Genomic DNA, 17,527 nt, shown 5'->3' on the forward strand with positions numbered 1-17,527 from the left:
GCCACTCCGTTTCGCTGGGCGTTGACACGGCGCATGCGCACAGCTGTGGAAGCTCGCTTTCGCAGGCGCGCCGCGCTGCAGCTGCTCCGCACCAAGTGGCTGGTCACGTGACCAATTAGGTGACGAACCACGTGATCAGCCACGGCGCGGAGCCGCCGGCAGCTGCTCCGCAGCACGTGACCAACCACGTGGCAGCGTGGCGGCGCAGCCACAGGGTGGCGGCGCCGTCACGCTGAAGGCTCGAAATGCTACCGTAATGTAGCTATCGCTACAAAACAAGCATCCCGAACACAATATATGTAGGAGAGAAGCCACAGCTAGAGCTATGGAGAACTATTACGACAGCAAAAATGGCACGTATTATGTAGACGTGGCGGGCCCTACGCAAGAAGGTATCTGCACCGTCGCGGCTATAGGCCTACACGATGGAAAACAGGTGGATGGACTCTCGGTGTAAACTAGTAAAGTTGCGTTAGTCGAGGAAAGGGCGAAAGCGCTGGCAGCCACTCACTCCGACGCCACACATAATTTCTAATTCTCAAGACGCCTGTCGAAATTATATAAGGGGAGCAATGGCGCCGCTTGCCGGCCAATTTTTCGCTGACGCTCAATATAGCTCAATGCAGAGAACAAAACAATTGGTATGGGTGCCCGGACACCAGGAACAGAAGGGAACGAGGCTGCTCACACAGCCTCCCGAGCTTCTCTCCCTTGGAGTTCCACTGAATTCCCAGACTGTCGGGACCCCTACTGAATCCACTTGCCACATATGCGGATATTATAACATATCTGCGCCTCAGTTGGCAGACGTTCCCAAAGACCGCCAAAGGCCTAGATAAAACTGAGGAACGTCTCCTCAGAAGGCTGCAAACGGGGTCGTTTCTAAGTCCTGCGATTCTAAAACACCTAGACCTAACTTTTTCATGGTACTGCAAATTTTGTGAGATGTGGGCAGACGTATATATAAAAAATATCATAGAAAAATCCGGAAATAGAGTAAATCAGCCAAAGAGAGGGCTGGGTGGCGACCTTGTACAGCTGATTAGACCTGGAGTCCCAGAGGGCTGTGGTTAAAAGATCGAGGGCAGCTTCTACTGCCAACGATTTCCCGGTATGAGGACTACCACCCAGGCAAGGGAGGGGTGAAACTCTCCACTCCCCTATAAAACCCGTCCCAGCGCATACAATAAAGTTTTACTACCACCATTGTGCACTATGCGAGATCCCCTACAGTGCGGTTTTTAAAGGTTCATTATCAAGAGTGAGAGCTGCAATGCGAACCATTGTTGTCAATAGTATGAGGTGCTTATTTCAGGAATTGCAGTCATCCTCATGGAGGAAGTGGCCAAGAGAGATGGACATTCTTGCTTTATGACTATGGAGATGCCTTTATTATATGCACCCACGTCCAGTGGTTTTTCCTAGCTTTGTGTTTTCGCCTTTTTCGACAAGCTAATTGCGCACGCTGTTTTCTTGAGTTCTGTTATTCCGGCCCTGGCTTTCTAGAAAAAAAAGCCGATGTAAGCGTGCTTCATTAGTCGGCGATATACGAAAATTGTCTTGGTGAAAATTGCGCTTATTGAATAAATTACAGATCACGTGACAGTAAAATATATTAAGCTTCGATTTTTTATTTTATGTTAAATTTCTAGCTCTAAGCAAGGGTATCCTTTTTTCCATTTAGTATTATGGTTAGAAAATAATTAAATCATGGTTTTTTCTTAGGTACACACCACTGTTACCACAGGTACAACTGATCTCACAGCGCAGCTACAAAAACGTTTTCATTGAAAACAGACCCACAAAATAGTTTATATCTCTTCCGATCGCGGAAATTTTCTTTTAATCGTGAATGGCTGTAATATATCGGTAATATACGTTTTTGTAATCCATTTTCTGTCAGTACTTCAAATTTTCCTTAATATATAAGCATGATAATACTTGCTTTCTTTTCAGAAGACGAAATAACGACAAAGAGGGCTTGACAAGGAGTACAGAGGAAGAAAATGAGGAAGCCCATACCGCGAGTTCAACGTCCAAGACTTCCATGAATCCGCTTGGAGCCGCATCACCTCGGAACGTATCCTCAACGGAAGCCTTCGTCACTGCTCAGCGAAGAAAGGGTGGACACCGGACGCTGTGGCAGAAGGTTCTGGTGAGTTCACGCTTAGCCAGCTATGAAAAGTTAAAACTTTCAATCCTGACTTCGTCCCCCTCTATGGCCTTTACAGTGATACATTTAACGCAGACCTGTCGCGCGAACTTAGATGCTATAACCTTCAGAATTGCAGCACAGATTCGCGGGATCGAATCCCAACTGTCGCGGCAGCGTTTCAATGGATGCAAACTGCATAATACGCAGGTATTCTGTGTGGTGGCAGTTCGCGTTAAACAGCCCCAGGTGCTAAAAGTTACTCCGAAATCTTACAATGCGGCCTGTCTCAGTGCCTATGAGGACCTTTGGGACTTTAAACATCGGTAGCCATGCAATATCTATTACCACCATCGCTTTCTTAAGATCCTCGGGTCCTTTAGATTCTAGCATCCGCGCAGCACACGTTGAGGTCACTCTAGAGGATGCTCGTTTGAACAGTTGGCACTTGGCTCCAAGGCATGGAATTGAACCTTAACCTTTTTTTAATGCGCAATCTCTTAGAGTGATTCTTGTGCATACTAGAGGCGAACTGTCACGGTAATGTCTGTAACAGTTAGATAGCATGAGTTACAAGCCGTTTCGACAACTGATTATGTACGTAAAGGGGTGAACAGCTCTTCTAATCACTTCGTACATGACAAGAGTGGTACGTATCTGTACCTGATTATTTGGATGTGCTAGAGATGACAAAGAACGGGAAGGGGCAGTTTGTAAGAACGTTCGACGCACACACAAGGTATTTAAAATAAACAAGGGCTATGTTATGCATACAACTCAATTCTTGTCCGCGCACTTCAATTTTCAAGGGTTCGGTCCCGCACACGTCGGCTCACCGCGCTCGCGCACCACTCTCTGCCACAGTATTGCCACAGCGTTCAGAAAAGAAGTAGCAGACTTTCCCGTAAAACATCAGCAGAAATCAGTAGATTTCTGCTATGTTGGGGTGAATTGTTTAAAGCTTTTTTCTCTTTGACTGTTGGCGTTTTATCTTGACTGTATCGATTATTTATTTATTACAGTGGGATACAGTGGTGAAGGGAAGTCTCTGTCATAATAACAAAAGCCACTGGGTAGCGATATCAAGTGTGTTGTTCTGGCTTGGCCGCGCGGTTAAGACCTGCCTGCGACATAGAGCGTAGCCGTAATCACCATCACCGCTGGACTGAGCGGGCGGGCGGCCGCCGCTGCAGGCCCAGCCAAAAGGAAACACTGCACCGCAGTCAACATTTTTGTCATCAGTCGGGAGTCAGTCAGAGGATCAGAGTGTAGATCCAAACATGAAGAAATTATACCTGGTAACGCCGCTGCATTCCCATCTCCTAAGCATTGTTTAAGGAAACGAGAGTTCGATTTGAGCTCAGTGACCTAAATGAGGTTTCAAAGAATCACCCCCGCGGTGGCTCAGTTGTTAGGACGCTCGGCTACTTAGTCGGAGTTCCCGGGTTTCATGATCATGTTAAATCGCGACCGCGGGCCACCACTAACCAGCCCTCGGAAGAAAAAACCGTACTAAGCGCCGATATACAACACGACCAGAAATTATCATAAAAGCATGAGCAGTGCTTTGAGGCGAGACGCGTGCCACATTGATACATTATGAGGCCGAGCACGCGTTTACGAAAGCACGCCCATCACTACCGACCGAAACATTCTTGGGCCTACCACACCTTTACACCGGGTGAGGAGGACGCTGGGTACTCTTGCTCCTTATACTGTTGTACTGTTAAAAACCGAGTTCACTGCTGCCTCCACCCTTCTGACACGACATGCGCTACAGCCCAGCAAGCGCAGCCACGTTTCCATGGAGGCGGAACTCAATAGGCCCCCTTGTGCTGTGGGTTTGAAATGGATTAAAAACATTTAATCCCCGGCAGCAAATGGTTTAAGGTGAGGTTTTGGTCGCGCTAGATGGCCGTCAGTCCGTGGCTTAGAGCGACCTCGTTGGCTCGCCCCATTGCGCGGAGTTGGGTCTCCGGGTCGGTTCTGAGCAGCACGGCCCCCTACTGCTCGGCAGTAAGGAGCTCAATTAGGCCCCGGGGAGGTTGATCCTCCGGACAGTCCAACAAGATATGGTCTAGTGCGGCTCTGTCGCCGCACTTGTTACACTGGGGGAGTATTGCCGAGGTACATGAGCGAAAGTACCACCAGGTGCTGTGGAAGATCAGTGCCCCTTAAAGATCCCCAGGCAGTTGAAATTATTCCCAATTCTCCGAACACGGACCCCTTTCTCTCTATCTTTCATTCCCGCCTTTTTCCCTTCCCTCAAAGCGTGGTTGAGGTGCCCACAGAGATCTGAGACAGTTACCACGCCTTTCATTTCTCATCTCTTGATAACCGATCAATACTGCCCCGCAAGGAGTATAGCGACGCCTCGGCCCGACTTCTTTAAAACCAAATTTTGATGTCGTCACTTGCACCGCACTTTTAAATGCATTGTAACTAGGAAGCGCCTTCCTATGCGTTTCTTCATTCTACCGGTGCATAGCCATTGCTTGTGTTATAGATGGATGAGCCGTTGAATCAGGCAGTGGCAGCTTCACCTTCTGATCATTATATTATCTGCCAAATAATAAAAGAATGAAGGACATGAGCTTTGTAGAACCGAAGAGTAGTATATTTTTTTCTTTTGCAGTCGGAAAAAATCGGTAGGTTTGGAGCGATTATCATTGAATTAGTTAATATTAAAAAAAACGTAGATCTACTGATAAATTAGTAGCAGTGGCAACACTGACGCCCGTCCCGCTGTCGTCGCTGCTTGGCCCATGCGCCATGCACTCACTTGAGAACATAATAATAATAATATTAATAATAATTGGTTTTGGGGGAAAGGAAATGGCGCAGTATCTGTCTCATATATCGTTGGATACCTGAACCGCGCCATAAGGGAAGGGATAAAGGAGGGAGTGAAAGAAAGGACAATAGGTTTCGTAGTGGAGGGCTCCGGAATAATTTCGACCACCTGGGGATCTTTAACGTGCACTGACATCGCACAGCACACGGTTTGGGGGGGAAGGAAATGGCGCAGTATCTGTCTCATATATCGTTGGACACCTGAACCGCGCTGTAAGGGAAGGGTAAAGGAGAGAGTGAAAGAAGAAAGGAAGAGAGAGGTGCCGTAGTGGAGGGCTCCGGAATAATTTCGACCACCTGGGGATCTTTAACGTGCACTGACATCGCACAGCACACGGTTTGGGGGGGAAGGAAATGGCGCAGTATCTGTCTCATATATCGTTGGACACCTGAACCGCGCTGTAAGGGAAGGGTAAAGGAGAGAGTGAAAGAAGAAAGGAAGAGAGAGGTGCCGTAGTGGAGGGCTCCGGAATAATTTCGACCACCTGGGGATCTTTAACGTGCACTGACATCGCACAGCACACGGGCGCCTTAGCGTTTTTCCTCCATAAAAACGCAACCGCCGCGGTCGGGTTCGAACCCGGGAACTCCGGATCAGTAGTCGAGCGCCCTAACCACTGAGTCACCGCGGCGGGGCAACAGCACACGGGCGCCTTAGCGTTTTTCCTCCATAAAAACGCAGCCGCCGCGGTCGGGTTCGAACCCGGGAGCTCCGGGTCTGTAGTCGAGCGCCCTAACCACTGAGCCACCGCGGCGGGCACTTGAGAACTTCAGAAAAAACAAAAGCAGCGCCGTCGGGTTCGTTTTTATGGAGGAAAAACGCTAAGGCGCCCGTGTGCTGTGCGATGTCAGTGCACGTTAAAGATCCCCAGGTGGTCCAAATTATTCCGGAGCCCTCCACTACAGCACCTCTTTCTTCCTTTCTTCTTTCACTCCATCCTTTACCCCTTCTCTTACGGCACGGTTCAGGTGTCCAACGACATATGAGACAGATACTTTACCATTTCCTTTCCCCAAAAAACCAATTATTACTATTATTGTCCAGACGACGCCGGGAAGAGAGGAAGGAGGAAGGGGAGACGATGGTATCCGGTCGAGGCGCCGAGCCAGACGTCAAGTGCGCGCACCAGCCGATGAGCCGGCTGCCGCCGTGTGGGTGGGAGGGGGAGCAGACGGAAAATTATGTCCCACGATCGCTTACAGATGTATATGTCGTTTTGCACTGTGGCTAAAAATTACTTCGAAAGGATTATGACGGCGTTGACTGATATAAACTGGTTAATGCCTCAATCCTTTTAATTTATTCCCAGCTAAAATGGGTCACGTGGATTTGTAATTGAAGCTTGCGAAATTCCTTGCGAGCTTGGAAAGGCCAAGGACACCTAGTAGCGAAAGACATAAACACGCTCAATATTCTGTAACGCAGAATCATATTATTCATCAGAAGAATATATAGTACGTTGGTACGAATTTTAATGTTTGCTGGCACTCCAAATAGAAACAAGTGGCATAGGTATGTCGTGCGGCACTAGAAAGGATTAACAAAAGCGAATATAATCATTTGGATTTACATTATTTGCATATTATTACCTTTCGCTGCATTCTACTGTGCTTAATGATGCTTGTAGCTTTAAAATAATTAATGACGATGTTGATAGTATACTTTATTAATGCAAGTACTTATGCGGAAGTGCCCCTATGAGAAGCAATAAAAGTTAGCTGCCTGTGGATTAGGCTTAGGCAGCGTTGAGTTACAAAACCTCATCCGAGTTACTATATCATTGATAAAATACCTTGCTGCCAATGAAATTATCCTGTTTTTTATCTAGCAATGCAAGTGTACGAATGTTCATCTTATTTATCGGCTCCAACGTTGGCATGGCTATAGGTCACAATCAAAAATTTTTGCGTTGATGTGGTGTGTTAGATATCTTACAGTTAGGCGTGCGACTTGGTAGATACTTTTAAGAGTGGAACGATAAAGCTTGTTGCAGCACTGCCAGAAGTCCACGGAACACCATCATCCATTCGACGCGACGCGTGGTTCGTTGGATAATTTAAGGAAAGGACGCTTGTCTCGCATATCGCGGTGGACACCCGAACCGGGCCGTAACCGAAGGAAAATGAAATCAAAATTGCTTTTAAGGAAAGGAAATGACGCGTGTCACATTTCTCGCTGGACACCTGGACCGCGCCGTAAGGGAAGGAAAATACATTGCGAGGAGAAAAAGGAGAAGGAATTTTTCGCTTAAGAGGAGGGGGGATTCTTCGCTCACGGCCGGAATTTTTCGCTCATAGCCGACGCCGACGACACCAGCTTCTATGCAACACGAGCTCCTTAACGCTATCGCGTTAAATGGGGCCACTGGGAGTGGACGTTGATAGAATATTTCCCAAGTGGGCCTGGAAACTGGTGCATTTGTAGAATAAGGAAGGGGAAAAGCAAAGCCAATATACAGCTTCTCTGTGATTTTTGGCTCCGCAAGTATGCAAAATGCTAAAGGTTATGTATCATGAGTCTTAACGACAGCGCCAATATGATGTACTAAAAAGGCACAGGGAGCATGAATGTGGAACAACAGGAACGTGGTAACTTGTGGTGAAATGACAATTGCCCTTTCTTGGAGCAGGACGCCACGACAGTGCCTTTGGACATTCCCGGCGCACCTGGAGAGAAGACCCTTAATTTCAAAGAAGGTGCACAAGCAACACCAGCCCAATCAGGGAAGCCCAAGTCTTTGAGGTTGGCCGCTCAAAGTTCGACTCCGAAGGCTCTTTCCTCAAAGGTATTGTGGGGAATAATAGCAATTTCTTGTGACTGGTCTGAAGTGATGCAGGTATTCCACAAACTATGTGAGTAACAGGTGATGGCGATTTGGTTCTTTCTTTGCTCAAGGTTTGTCATTTACCTTTAAAAACAATACACTTATTCAAATAAAACTAAAACCCTTAGTCAGCATTTAGTTTTCTCTAGGGTCCTGACTTGCTAGTATACAGATTTCAGTTTTTAAGTGCTGAGCAGGTATCGTTGGGAAGTTAAGAAGATTCGCACTAGGCAAGGAGGGCAAGGCAATCCCCTAAACATTCTGACGTCACTTAAGCGTGCTTAGGTGTAGGGATGCGAAAGCTTGTGTTTTGAGGAAAGGAAACTTTTTTGACAAAAGGAAAGGGCGCAGTAGCTCTCAAATCTCGACATCTCGATGGACACCTCAACCCCGCGAAGGCATGTTTTTGAGGAGAGGAAACTTTTTTGATGGAAGGAAAGGGCGCAGTAGGTCTGAGGTCTCCACACCTCCGTGAACACATCAGCCCCGATAAAGCATATGTTTTGAGGCATGTGTTTTGAGGAAAGAAAATGTTCTGGCAAAAGAAAAGGGAGCAGTAGCTCTCAGATCTTGACACGTTTTGCGGACACCTTTTCGCCGATATAGCTCACTAATTCTTTCGAATTTATAAAGGTAAAGCACGGCAAAAAAGCCACGTAAGAAAGACGACGGACAAGCGGTGCTTCCAACTTACAGTCTTGTCTTACGTCCACGTGTTTGCCGTGATTTAAGCTTACTATGGATAATCAGCTAGCCCACACCCACACCTTATTAATCTCGTAACATCCAGTCATTGCGCGTCGGTGCGCTTGGGAGGTCTCGAATTAGAGGTTGGCAATCGGTATTACCAGTGCGACAGTAGTGGCGTGTTCAATGACAACCAACAGGATGATATGACTGCTCGCGTGAGTGGAAGGCTGCTCTCGCTTTATGTGTTATCTGAGTAATAAAAGTGCTGCTGTTTATCGCTACCCTCCGCCCTTTAGTCTTTCCGTCTCCCATGGGTATAAGGACTAGCCTTGTCAAGTTACTTCAGAGACAATCTTGGTACGAACTTTTGATTGGGTCCTGGTTGCGTGCATTTAGATTTCAGCTAGTTTGGCTTTTAAGAAAATAAACGCAGCGGTGATTTAATTGATAAATATACTCTGCCTTCATTCTTCCCTTGCTCATATTATGTGCATTAACTTATCAAAAATAATGGTCGGCATTGAAAACGTTTGTGTAGGCGAAAGGAATAAAAACTTTGAAATCACAGCAAAAGCCTAAATGTGTAAAGAGATAATCGGTCAGGCATCGCAGAGCGTGAGAATTAAAAATGTCTGAGTCAGCCAATACAGAATATGAAATGTGTTTTCATTTTATATGCCCCACCTTATTTCAATATGGTAATTGCAAGTCAGGTTAGGCTCTTTGAGATAACTGCGTCTGCTCTACCTTGTTAGGAACCTGCAGCTCAAAGCTGCCGCCATCTGAAGGAAATTAAATAATGTTGTCCATCTCGCAGCTACCTATTTTAGATCGGCAAGTGGGTCTTGGCAGGTGGAGGAGGGGGGATTGCTTGAATGTGTCACTTAACTTGATGCCAAACCGGCGGTCGTGGAAGTGAGAGTATCTCCAGAAGGCTGAAAACGAGGAGGTACGAAAAGCTATATGTGGGGCTCTTGAGAGAGCAGTTAGATACAAACAATTAGCGGCATGATTGGTTCCATAAGTAGCGCTTGCCGGCAGGCCATTCCAATGATCGGTTCTGCTTCCCATTCAGGATACCGCGGTTTTAGTGAACGCTATTCCCGAATCAACGACTGAAAAGAGTCCGAGGTTCCAAGATGCTGTACCTTCAGCAGCGACCCAACCAGGCAAGCTCAGGACATCAGCGCTTGCTGCTCCAGTTTCCCTTCCGAATCCAGTCTCGACAAAGGTGACGTACATACACCATAATTCTTTTTAATGGCTGGCAAAGCAGTTGTATCTACTAGAAATCTGACTAACCATCTGCAAAAAAGCTAAATCAACTACTTTGGTTCGCTCAATACCTCAATTTTTGCGACCAGCATGCGGAGAGATATACTTTCTAGTGGACCGTTCTAACCTTTAAGATTATTTAATGTCAGTATTCTAAACACCCGAAGCGGTAGCTCAGCGTCGGGTTCAAACCCGCAGTACCCGGGTTCAAACTCGACAGCGGCGGCAGCGTTGCGATGGAGGCGAAAGGCAAAGACGCCCGGGTGCTGTGCGGTATCGATGCACGTTAAAGATACCTAGGTGGTCGAACTTTTTCCGGAGCCTTCCACTGTGGCATTTATTTCTACCTTTCTTCTCTTAGTGAGTCACATACGGCGCCATTTCCTTTCCCCAAATAAAAATTTCAGTTTCATTCCACACAACGTTCGTCAAAAACTGAGCGAGCTGTGGTCAGCGAACTAACCGTAAAAAGAAATCTAGTGCTAACACAAGGTTCTTTTTGTTCTCTTAATTCCCATACATACAAGAAGTTAACGAAGCGGTCCGCGGTAGATTTTAACGCTTTAGCGTTAAGTGCGCCGTTCAGCGAAAAACCAAAACCATGCATCGGTGGTCTGAGGGAAAAATCAGGTGTCCCAGTTGCCATTTAGGCGATGTGACATTACGGCGTCATCACTACCTCATCACTTTGACAGCCGCCAACCTGCCCACAGGATTATCATGAAACTGCTCAGCGTCGTAAGGGGCACTGGAATTGACGATTGGTCGAGAGAGGTCAAGTTACCTCGCATCGTCATCACCTCTTGTGCCTGCTCACCGTGACACGTGGCAATAAAATTAATTCAAATAAATTCCGCGCATTTGCTACCTTGACTCTATGGCGCTGTACAACAGCTTTCCGCGAGCTCGTGAAGCTGCTGCGAGCGCGCAGCAGCTTTATGGAGTTAGGAAATGCCAACCAGGGTCTCACAAGGCCCACTGGTGGCTGCGTTTGCAACACCCAACTGCCGACACAGTGGCACGCCGCTTAACCGCTGCACCACTGTGTCAGTAGCTGTATAATGACTCCCCGCGGTCTTTGACTGCCGAATAGAGAGGGATCAATTCTGCCTTTATGGGCGTGTAGGTAGAACCTATATAGGTAGAAAATAAAAAGCACTTGCGCTGGAAGGATCTCTAATGGTACCTTGTATTACTGTACAGGGTAGGTTAAGCTTTAAGTGATCATGAACGAATGAACAGGGTCTTTGCCTGCAAATTTATATGCAAAGAGAACCTCAGGCCGCTAAAGGGACCCATTGACGCTATCGCGTCATACCTTTAAGGGGGAACTCAAGTGTGCTTTCAAGTTTCATGCTGATGGCGTTGCAGCACAGTTGGAAGAAGTGTATACACATAAGAGGAAATTAAATATAAGTTCGCTTTTAAGCTGGCCCCACTGCGCAGTTTCTCTGCCCCGAAACCAACTTTGAAGGATTTCGGCCGCTGCAGCTTGTGGCATCTAATGATTGTTTCTTATTTATGTTAACGCAATCGAGGACGGATATATTGAACACGAATATTTGGTACTGACTATATTGAATAAAAGAAATATCCCTAAGAAAATCGTTTGAAAAAGGTTGGGTAAATCGAGCTGTATATCTAAATCGATTCTCACCGGTCGGTCCAGATATCGTAAGGCGCGCCGCACCCTTGCAGGTGCCGCTTCTCCAAACGAAGCTTTAGTTCATTTTCCGTGGGACCTGCTGGTAGCGCTGGCGCTATGAATCCTTGTGACGAAGTGAGCGTGTCTGTGCTTGACGGAGGCTTTCTGTTTCTTGTACTCATATTCCACTCCACATAGCTGTCATGCGGTGAAGCACACCTGTTAACTAAATCGTAGCGGCGACCCTTGCGTGCTGTGGTTTGCTGACGAAACAATCGTGGAAACCAACTTTACACCAATTTTAAGTGGCGATTAGGCTGCTTATATTGAACTGGTAGCAGCGTAACACACCTTATGATACCCAGTGGCTAGTTTGAAAGAACCATCCGCACCTGCTTTGATGAAAAGCATGTTAGCACTGGCAACGCCTAGTAAATGAAACGGTATAAGCAAGCCGCGGGAGGCCGCAAGAAACATGTCATTAGCGTGAGTGCAATGCGCTGTTGTTTCCAGGTTACAGATAAGGTTATATATTGCCATTTTTATATCCAGAATTATCGATATTTGAAATGTTTTTCATTTTGGTCTCGGCTTTATTACATCAGCATGCATAATAAACTCTGTGAAATAAAAAGGAACCTTATCCTTCCCTCCTGTTATCACCATAGTCCCACGTGTTTACAACAAGGCACTACCGGGAATACGCCGTGAAAAGCGGGATAATGCTAGTTTAATGGTGACTAATCCCTTGTCCCATGGGCGTATTAGAAGGCTATTGAGTCGAGAGACTTCGAGATTCTCAACCGCGGTCGTGCACGAATCAGTTGCGCTTCTTCTACACAGCAAACTCGATTGCCGTTGAGATGTACCATTATCTTTCATAAAGGTATTGCGGCGCCACCGTCCTCGATGATATTTTTGATTGCATGCAAGCAATAAACTTAGAGATAAACTTGAGAAGTTTAAAAACGGCATTTTTATTCATTGCAGTAATAATCACTCCTGAAATCAATATTGTTGTTCCGGACAAACTTCATAACATCCATGATTTTTGGGCAAGCTGGTGTTTGTTTTTTTTACCCCTGGGAAGAATATGCTTTCGGCAGTGTCTTTAGGTCCAGCACGACCTTATCTCTGCGCGACAAGTTGTATATTTTGAAGCTCCACATCTTTCAGGCGCGTATAATTGAAAGCTCCACATCTTTCAGACGCGACAATCTCCTGATCTCAATAGATTTCCATGCTGCCCCGTTACTCGATCGACTAATGAATCGATAGCCATTGGCAGCACCCGAGTATCAATCGACCGGCCTATCAGTCCATTGATTATCGGTTCGAGGGCCTTCAAAACGACCCCGTGAGAAGCGTATAAGAGCTTTTAGTCAATTTTCGCAGCCACAGGTTTGCAACAGGGTACCAGCACCCTTCTCTATTATAAAATTTTTTCTTACAATAGCTTGCACTTATGCAACTTTTAATGCTAGACGCCAATTATCCAATATTTTTTTGAAAGCTAATTGGAAAGCAAATACATGCTGCAGCGATTATTTAAATCATCATGGTTTCCTTTGCATTAAGCAGGGCGGCGCCTCCGGCCTTGCTGACACTAGCGGCGCTCACGGGAAAAAGGTGCCAGGTGCTCTGGCCCCTGATGGAAAGCCCTCGGCATCTGCTGAGCATCAAATTGTTGATACCTCATCGCCACCACCACCGGTAGACATCCCGGACTCCTCAAGACAAATTATAAAGAAGGTGCGCTCTATATAAGGGAGCGATATATTGTCTCTCATATTGTTTTGCCAATTCCATGGTAACCAATTTTAAACTTGCTGGGAACTCCATGCAAATTATGTTAACACAGCGTATATTCATGTGTTTAATAATATGCTTTTAAATACCAATAACGCGGTGCAAGAAAAAAGGCCGCCACCGTCTGGGAGACGAAGTAGAGAGCGTTTGCTTTATTGGCCATGCGTAAAATAAAACTTGCAAGGGTGGTAAAACGGGCTAGTTGGTGGCTCATATTTGGAAAAAACAGCGCACCTTTAGACACGGACAGAGGCAGATATAACGGCACAGGACAGAGGCAGATATAACGACACAGGACTGTGCCGTTATATCTGCCTCTGTCCGTGTCTAAAGGTGCGCTGTTTCTTCCAAATAAAAAAAACAAGTAAAATGAACGTCTTTCCGCATCCAGCTGGGCCAGGAAAGAAAACCTTGAGCGGTTCGGAAAATAAGAAACTTTTGCACATAGCGGGGCAATCGATGCCTAGCGCCATCTAGCAGATAAATTACGATGCACGTATACCCGTCGTCGAATTTCACCCCCTCTAGATACGACTCAAACTGAATTTGCTTCGTTTGGGGGGTCAAGGTGGGTCTTGAATTTGGCTTGCGGTGCAATATGGTAATGCTTCAATTAGTAATTGCATGTATACGGTGTTTACCTGTCATTTAATTGTAGTTTTATTTCTATAGACAAGCGTCATGTTTGTAAACAAAGGTGGCGCTGCGGTCGGCAGCGACGCGGGGTGTAGGCAAAACGCAGCGCGCCTACACTGCGCCAAGCGACGCTGCCTTCGAAACCAACTGGTGTATGCGAATATTTCAAAGCGTGAGCTTCGGATGTGGTCAGAAACAGTTTTGGTGATGCTCGGAGAGCTGCACGTTTTCAGCCTGTTTGCCACACGGAATTAGTAGGCGGAGCGCTGCGTCGGGTGCTTCTCCGCGCCTAGTTGGCGACAAGTAACAGCGCAGCGCTACGGCGGGTGAAAGCACGGGGTATGGGGAGGAACTAATCGTCCACAGTTCTCAACTTATGGGCCGATAAAGCATATCCGACTGCTAGTGCAAGATAGGACGACGTGATACACGACGCGAATCAGCTTTCTCGCACGACGAACCTTGTAATGTGCTTCCTATTTTCATTGAGCCGCTTCACTCCGGAGACCTTGGAAATGAATGAACACTATATACAGCTGCATTGAATAAGGCAAATGCGATCCGAGAGCTCCACGAGCGCATGCATAGACGTTTTCCTCGAGCTCCAAACGAAATTTACGCTCACTCTGCTATGCTATAAAATGTTGCTTCTTATTCTAGAATTTATTCATCTGTGTGCATTGCTTGATAGGAGTGGCTTTTGGCGTGGAATTTGCTGTGTTTGCCAGGTTCTGACCGACCTACAACGTGAAAATTCAAATTTCAAAATTCAAATAATTTGGAAAATAATACTGCGCGACTTTGTCGAGGTCATAGCGTCGTTAGACCGGCGTTGAAACGAGACACTTGTTGAAATTCGCGAAAATGAAAACAGAGAAAAAAGCGCCGTGAAAACAGAGAAAAACCCAATCGAGTCCGGTGCTTCTTCAAGCGCGGCACGGTGTGAATGCTGAAGGCAACTGGCGGCAGCTTTTTGTCTTTTTTTGCGTGAAGTGATGCTCGGGACGTTGTCCGGGTAATAAACATTTGAAAATGGCCCCCTGCGTTCAACTTACGATCCTGAGCACACGGAATATCGCGCCTAAACTTATGCCGAGAGCACGACAGAATGAGAACGAGTTGCAGGCGTTGCTTGATTTTTGCACTGTTCACCACGCGACCGAACACCAACGATGCGAAGTTAGAGGCACGAACCAACTTATTAGATTTGAATGCAGAAACGCAATATAATAACCCAAGGGGCGAAACGAGCTCAGCGGTAATAATTAGCCGTGAAGCCGAACTTGTCTTGCTCCTCGGCCCTTGCCCGTAGCTTTCACGCCTATCTGAGTGCAATAAACTTGTGGCAACCTATGCCACTTCCATTCTTCCCCATTGCGGCTCAACCAACTGCACCACAATTTGTCGACACACCGTGAATTGCGCCCAGAAACCCGCAAGCGTGGCGCACCCAATGTGGAAGGTCCCGCTTTTTGCCTACACAACGAAAGTCACTGCTGACGCCAGCGCCGCCGCATCTCTTTGACGTCACGGCCTGACGCTTGTCTATACCACAACCCATAGGGTTTTATCTGCCTACCAAATTCAGTACACAAATGTCCCGGGATCGGTGCCCGTTTTTGAAGGAGTATTTATATCCGGTCGAATGTATAGATTGTAGATGGTGCTACAAGTCTCAATGCCAGATGAGCTGTCTTCTAGTTGCTGCCACAGATGGCGCTATGATCTCACGGTGGTAAGGCCCCACAAAATCTCGAAACATAACGAGTAGTTGCTCGCAGAGATGGCGCTGTGATCTGAGTGTGATAGCAGACCCCACGAAATATCGAAACGTGATGAGTAAGAGCTGACGCTCTCGCCGACCTCCTCTAAGTCAGCGCAACCGGTCCTTTGACTGGTCCCCTGTTTTTGGGCGCAATAAAAGAGTTTACCTACCTACCTCATAATAAAAAAGTTAATGTGGCTTAGCTCAGCTAATTCAGGATATACAAAGCGAAACATGTTTACTGTGTTCATTGGCGTTGACAATGTTCTAGACGGCGGTGACATTGAGCAAAGGAAGGGCGCATAACTGGCTCCATGGATATGCGGATGCCTCATTCGTGCTTTGATACATGTGGCGGTGATGAGAGAGAGATGTGGCCTGAACCACCTGCCAGGGTGACAGGGAGGGCGCTCTGCCATCCAGGGTGCGGAACGCAATCAAAGCAGGCTTTTGCAGTTGGACACCAACGCCACATACATGAAAGCTAGATTGGTCTCCACAGACCCACGGAGCCGGTTGTGCGCCTTTCCTTTCGTGAAAATGAACGGCCTTTGCAAAGTTGCCAACGCCAATGAACTCTAAGAACGTCGTCGGCTCACTTGTTTTGTTTTGTTTTTGAGGAAAGGAAATGGGACAGTAATCATCCCACATATCTCGGTGGACACCCGAACCGTGCCGTAATGGAAGGGATAAAGGAGAGAGGGAAAGAAGAAAGAGACAACTGAAAATTGAAAGTGGGATTTTGAGGAAAAGCGCGGCGCTGCGCAGCGGCTGAACACCTGTTGCTCGGTGCTACTAGTGACGCATGCGCAGTAGTGACTAGGAAACGAGCGAGAGAGAGAAATATCTTTGTCGAGGCCCGCGTTGTGACGTCATGTGCCTCCTCGGAGCACCGCCACAGCGAAATCGCAAGTTCGCGGTCAGTAATGCTCTCGCTTTAAAATTAGAAAATTGGTTTGTGAGGCAACCCGCCGCGGTGGCTCAGTGGTTAGGGCGCTCGACTACTGATCCGAAGTTCCCAGGTTCGAACCCGACCGCGGCGGCTGCGTTTTTATGGAAGAAAAACGCTAAGGCGCCAGTGTGCTCTGCGATGTCAGTGCACGTTAAAGATCCCCAGGTGGTCGAAATTAATTCCGGAGCCCTCCACCACGGCAACTATTTCTTTATTCTTTCAGGCCCTCCTTTATTCATTCCCTTACGGCGCGGTTCAGGTGTCCAACGATATATGAGACAGATACTGCGCCATTTCCTTTCCCCCCCAAAAAAAACAATTATTATTATTTCTTGTGAGGAAAGAAATTTCGCAGTATCTGTCTCACATCACGGTGAACATCCGAACCGCACCGTAAGGGGAGAGATAAAGGAGGGACTGAGAGAAAAAAAAAGGAATTAAGAGATGCTGTAGTGGAGGGCTCCGGAATAATTTCGACCACCTGGGGACGTTTAACGCGCACTGACATCAACATACATACGGGCGCCTTAGACAAGCACCTTTACCCCTGAGCCTCTTACATTCAATTAGAGAGACCGACTGAGCGCATGACATTTTAGGGTTTCGGTGCTGTGGTAGCGAACTCGTCACCGGGTTCGGCGAATTAGTGCATTGAGTGTCTACTAAATAACGCGCTTGAGAGCACGCGCAGCGAATCCGAAACGCTGTCATTGCATTCCCCCTGTCCTCTATTCCTGTCCCCTCACCTCTTTCATTTCATTTCTCCATTCTGCCTGCTGTCCTTTATTTCCGCTGCCCCAGCTCAGGTGCTTCAGTATCGATGGCAGATGCCGGGGCTAGCAAAAATCTTTTCCTTCCTTTTTACTATTATTTTTAATAAAACCACTACCACCACCACCACCACCACCATTCGGAAACACAGTGC

The 17,527-nt window shown here is 47.0% G+C and overlaps 1 protein-coding gene across 1 annotated transcript; it reads left to right on the forward strand.

Annotated features, from left to right (window-relative positions):
- The first annotated feature begins 1,990 nt into the window (after positions 1–1,990).
- LOC144102358 (uncharacterized) lies at positions 1,991–13,207 on the forward strand. The gene is made up of 4 exons (XM_077635650.1): positions 1,991–2,155; positions 7,636–7,791; positions 9,596–9,751; positions 13,022–13,207. Exons 1-4 carry the CDS (start codon positions 2,048–2,050, stop codon positions 13,205–13,207), a joined length of 606 nt encoding a protein of 201 aa, XP_077491776.1. The 5' UTR covers positions 1,991–2,047.
- Positions 13,208–17,527: the final 4,320 nt, after the last annotated feature.

Source organism: Amblyomma americanum, chromosome 8 (genome assembly GCF_052857255.1).
Source record: "Amblyomma americanum isolate KBUSLIRL-KWMA chromosome 8, ASM5285725v1, whole genome shotgun sequence".
Classification (NCBI taxonomy): domain Eukaryota; kingdom Metazoa; phylum Arthropoda; class Arachnida; order Ixodida; family Ixodidae; genus Amblyomma; species Amblyomma americanum.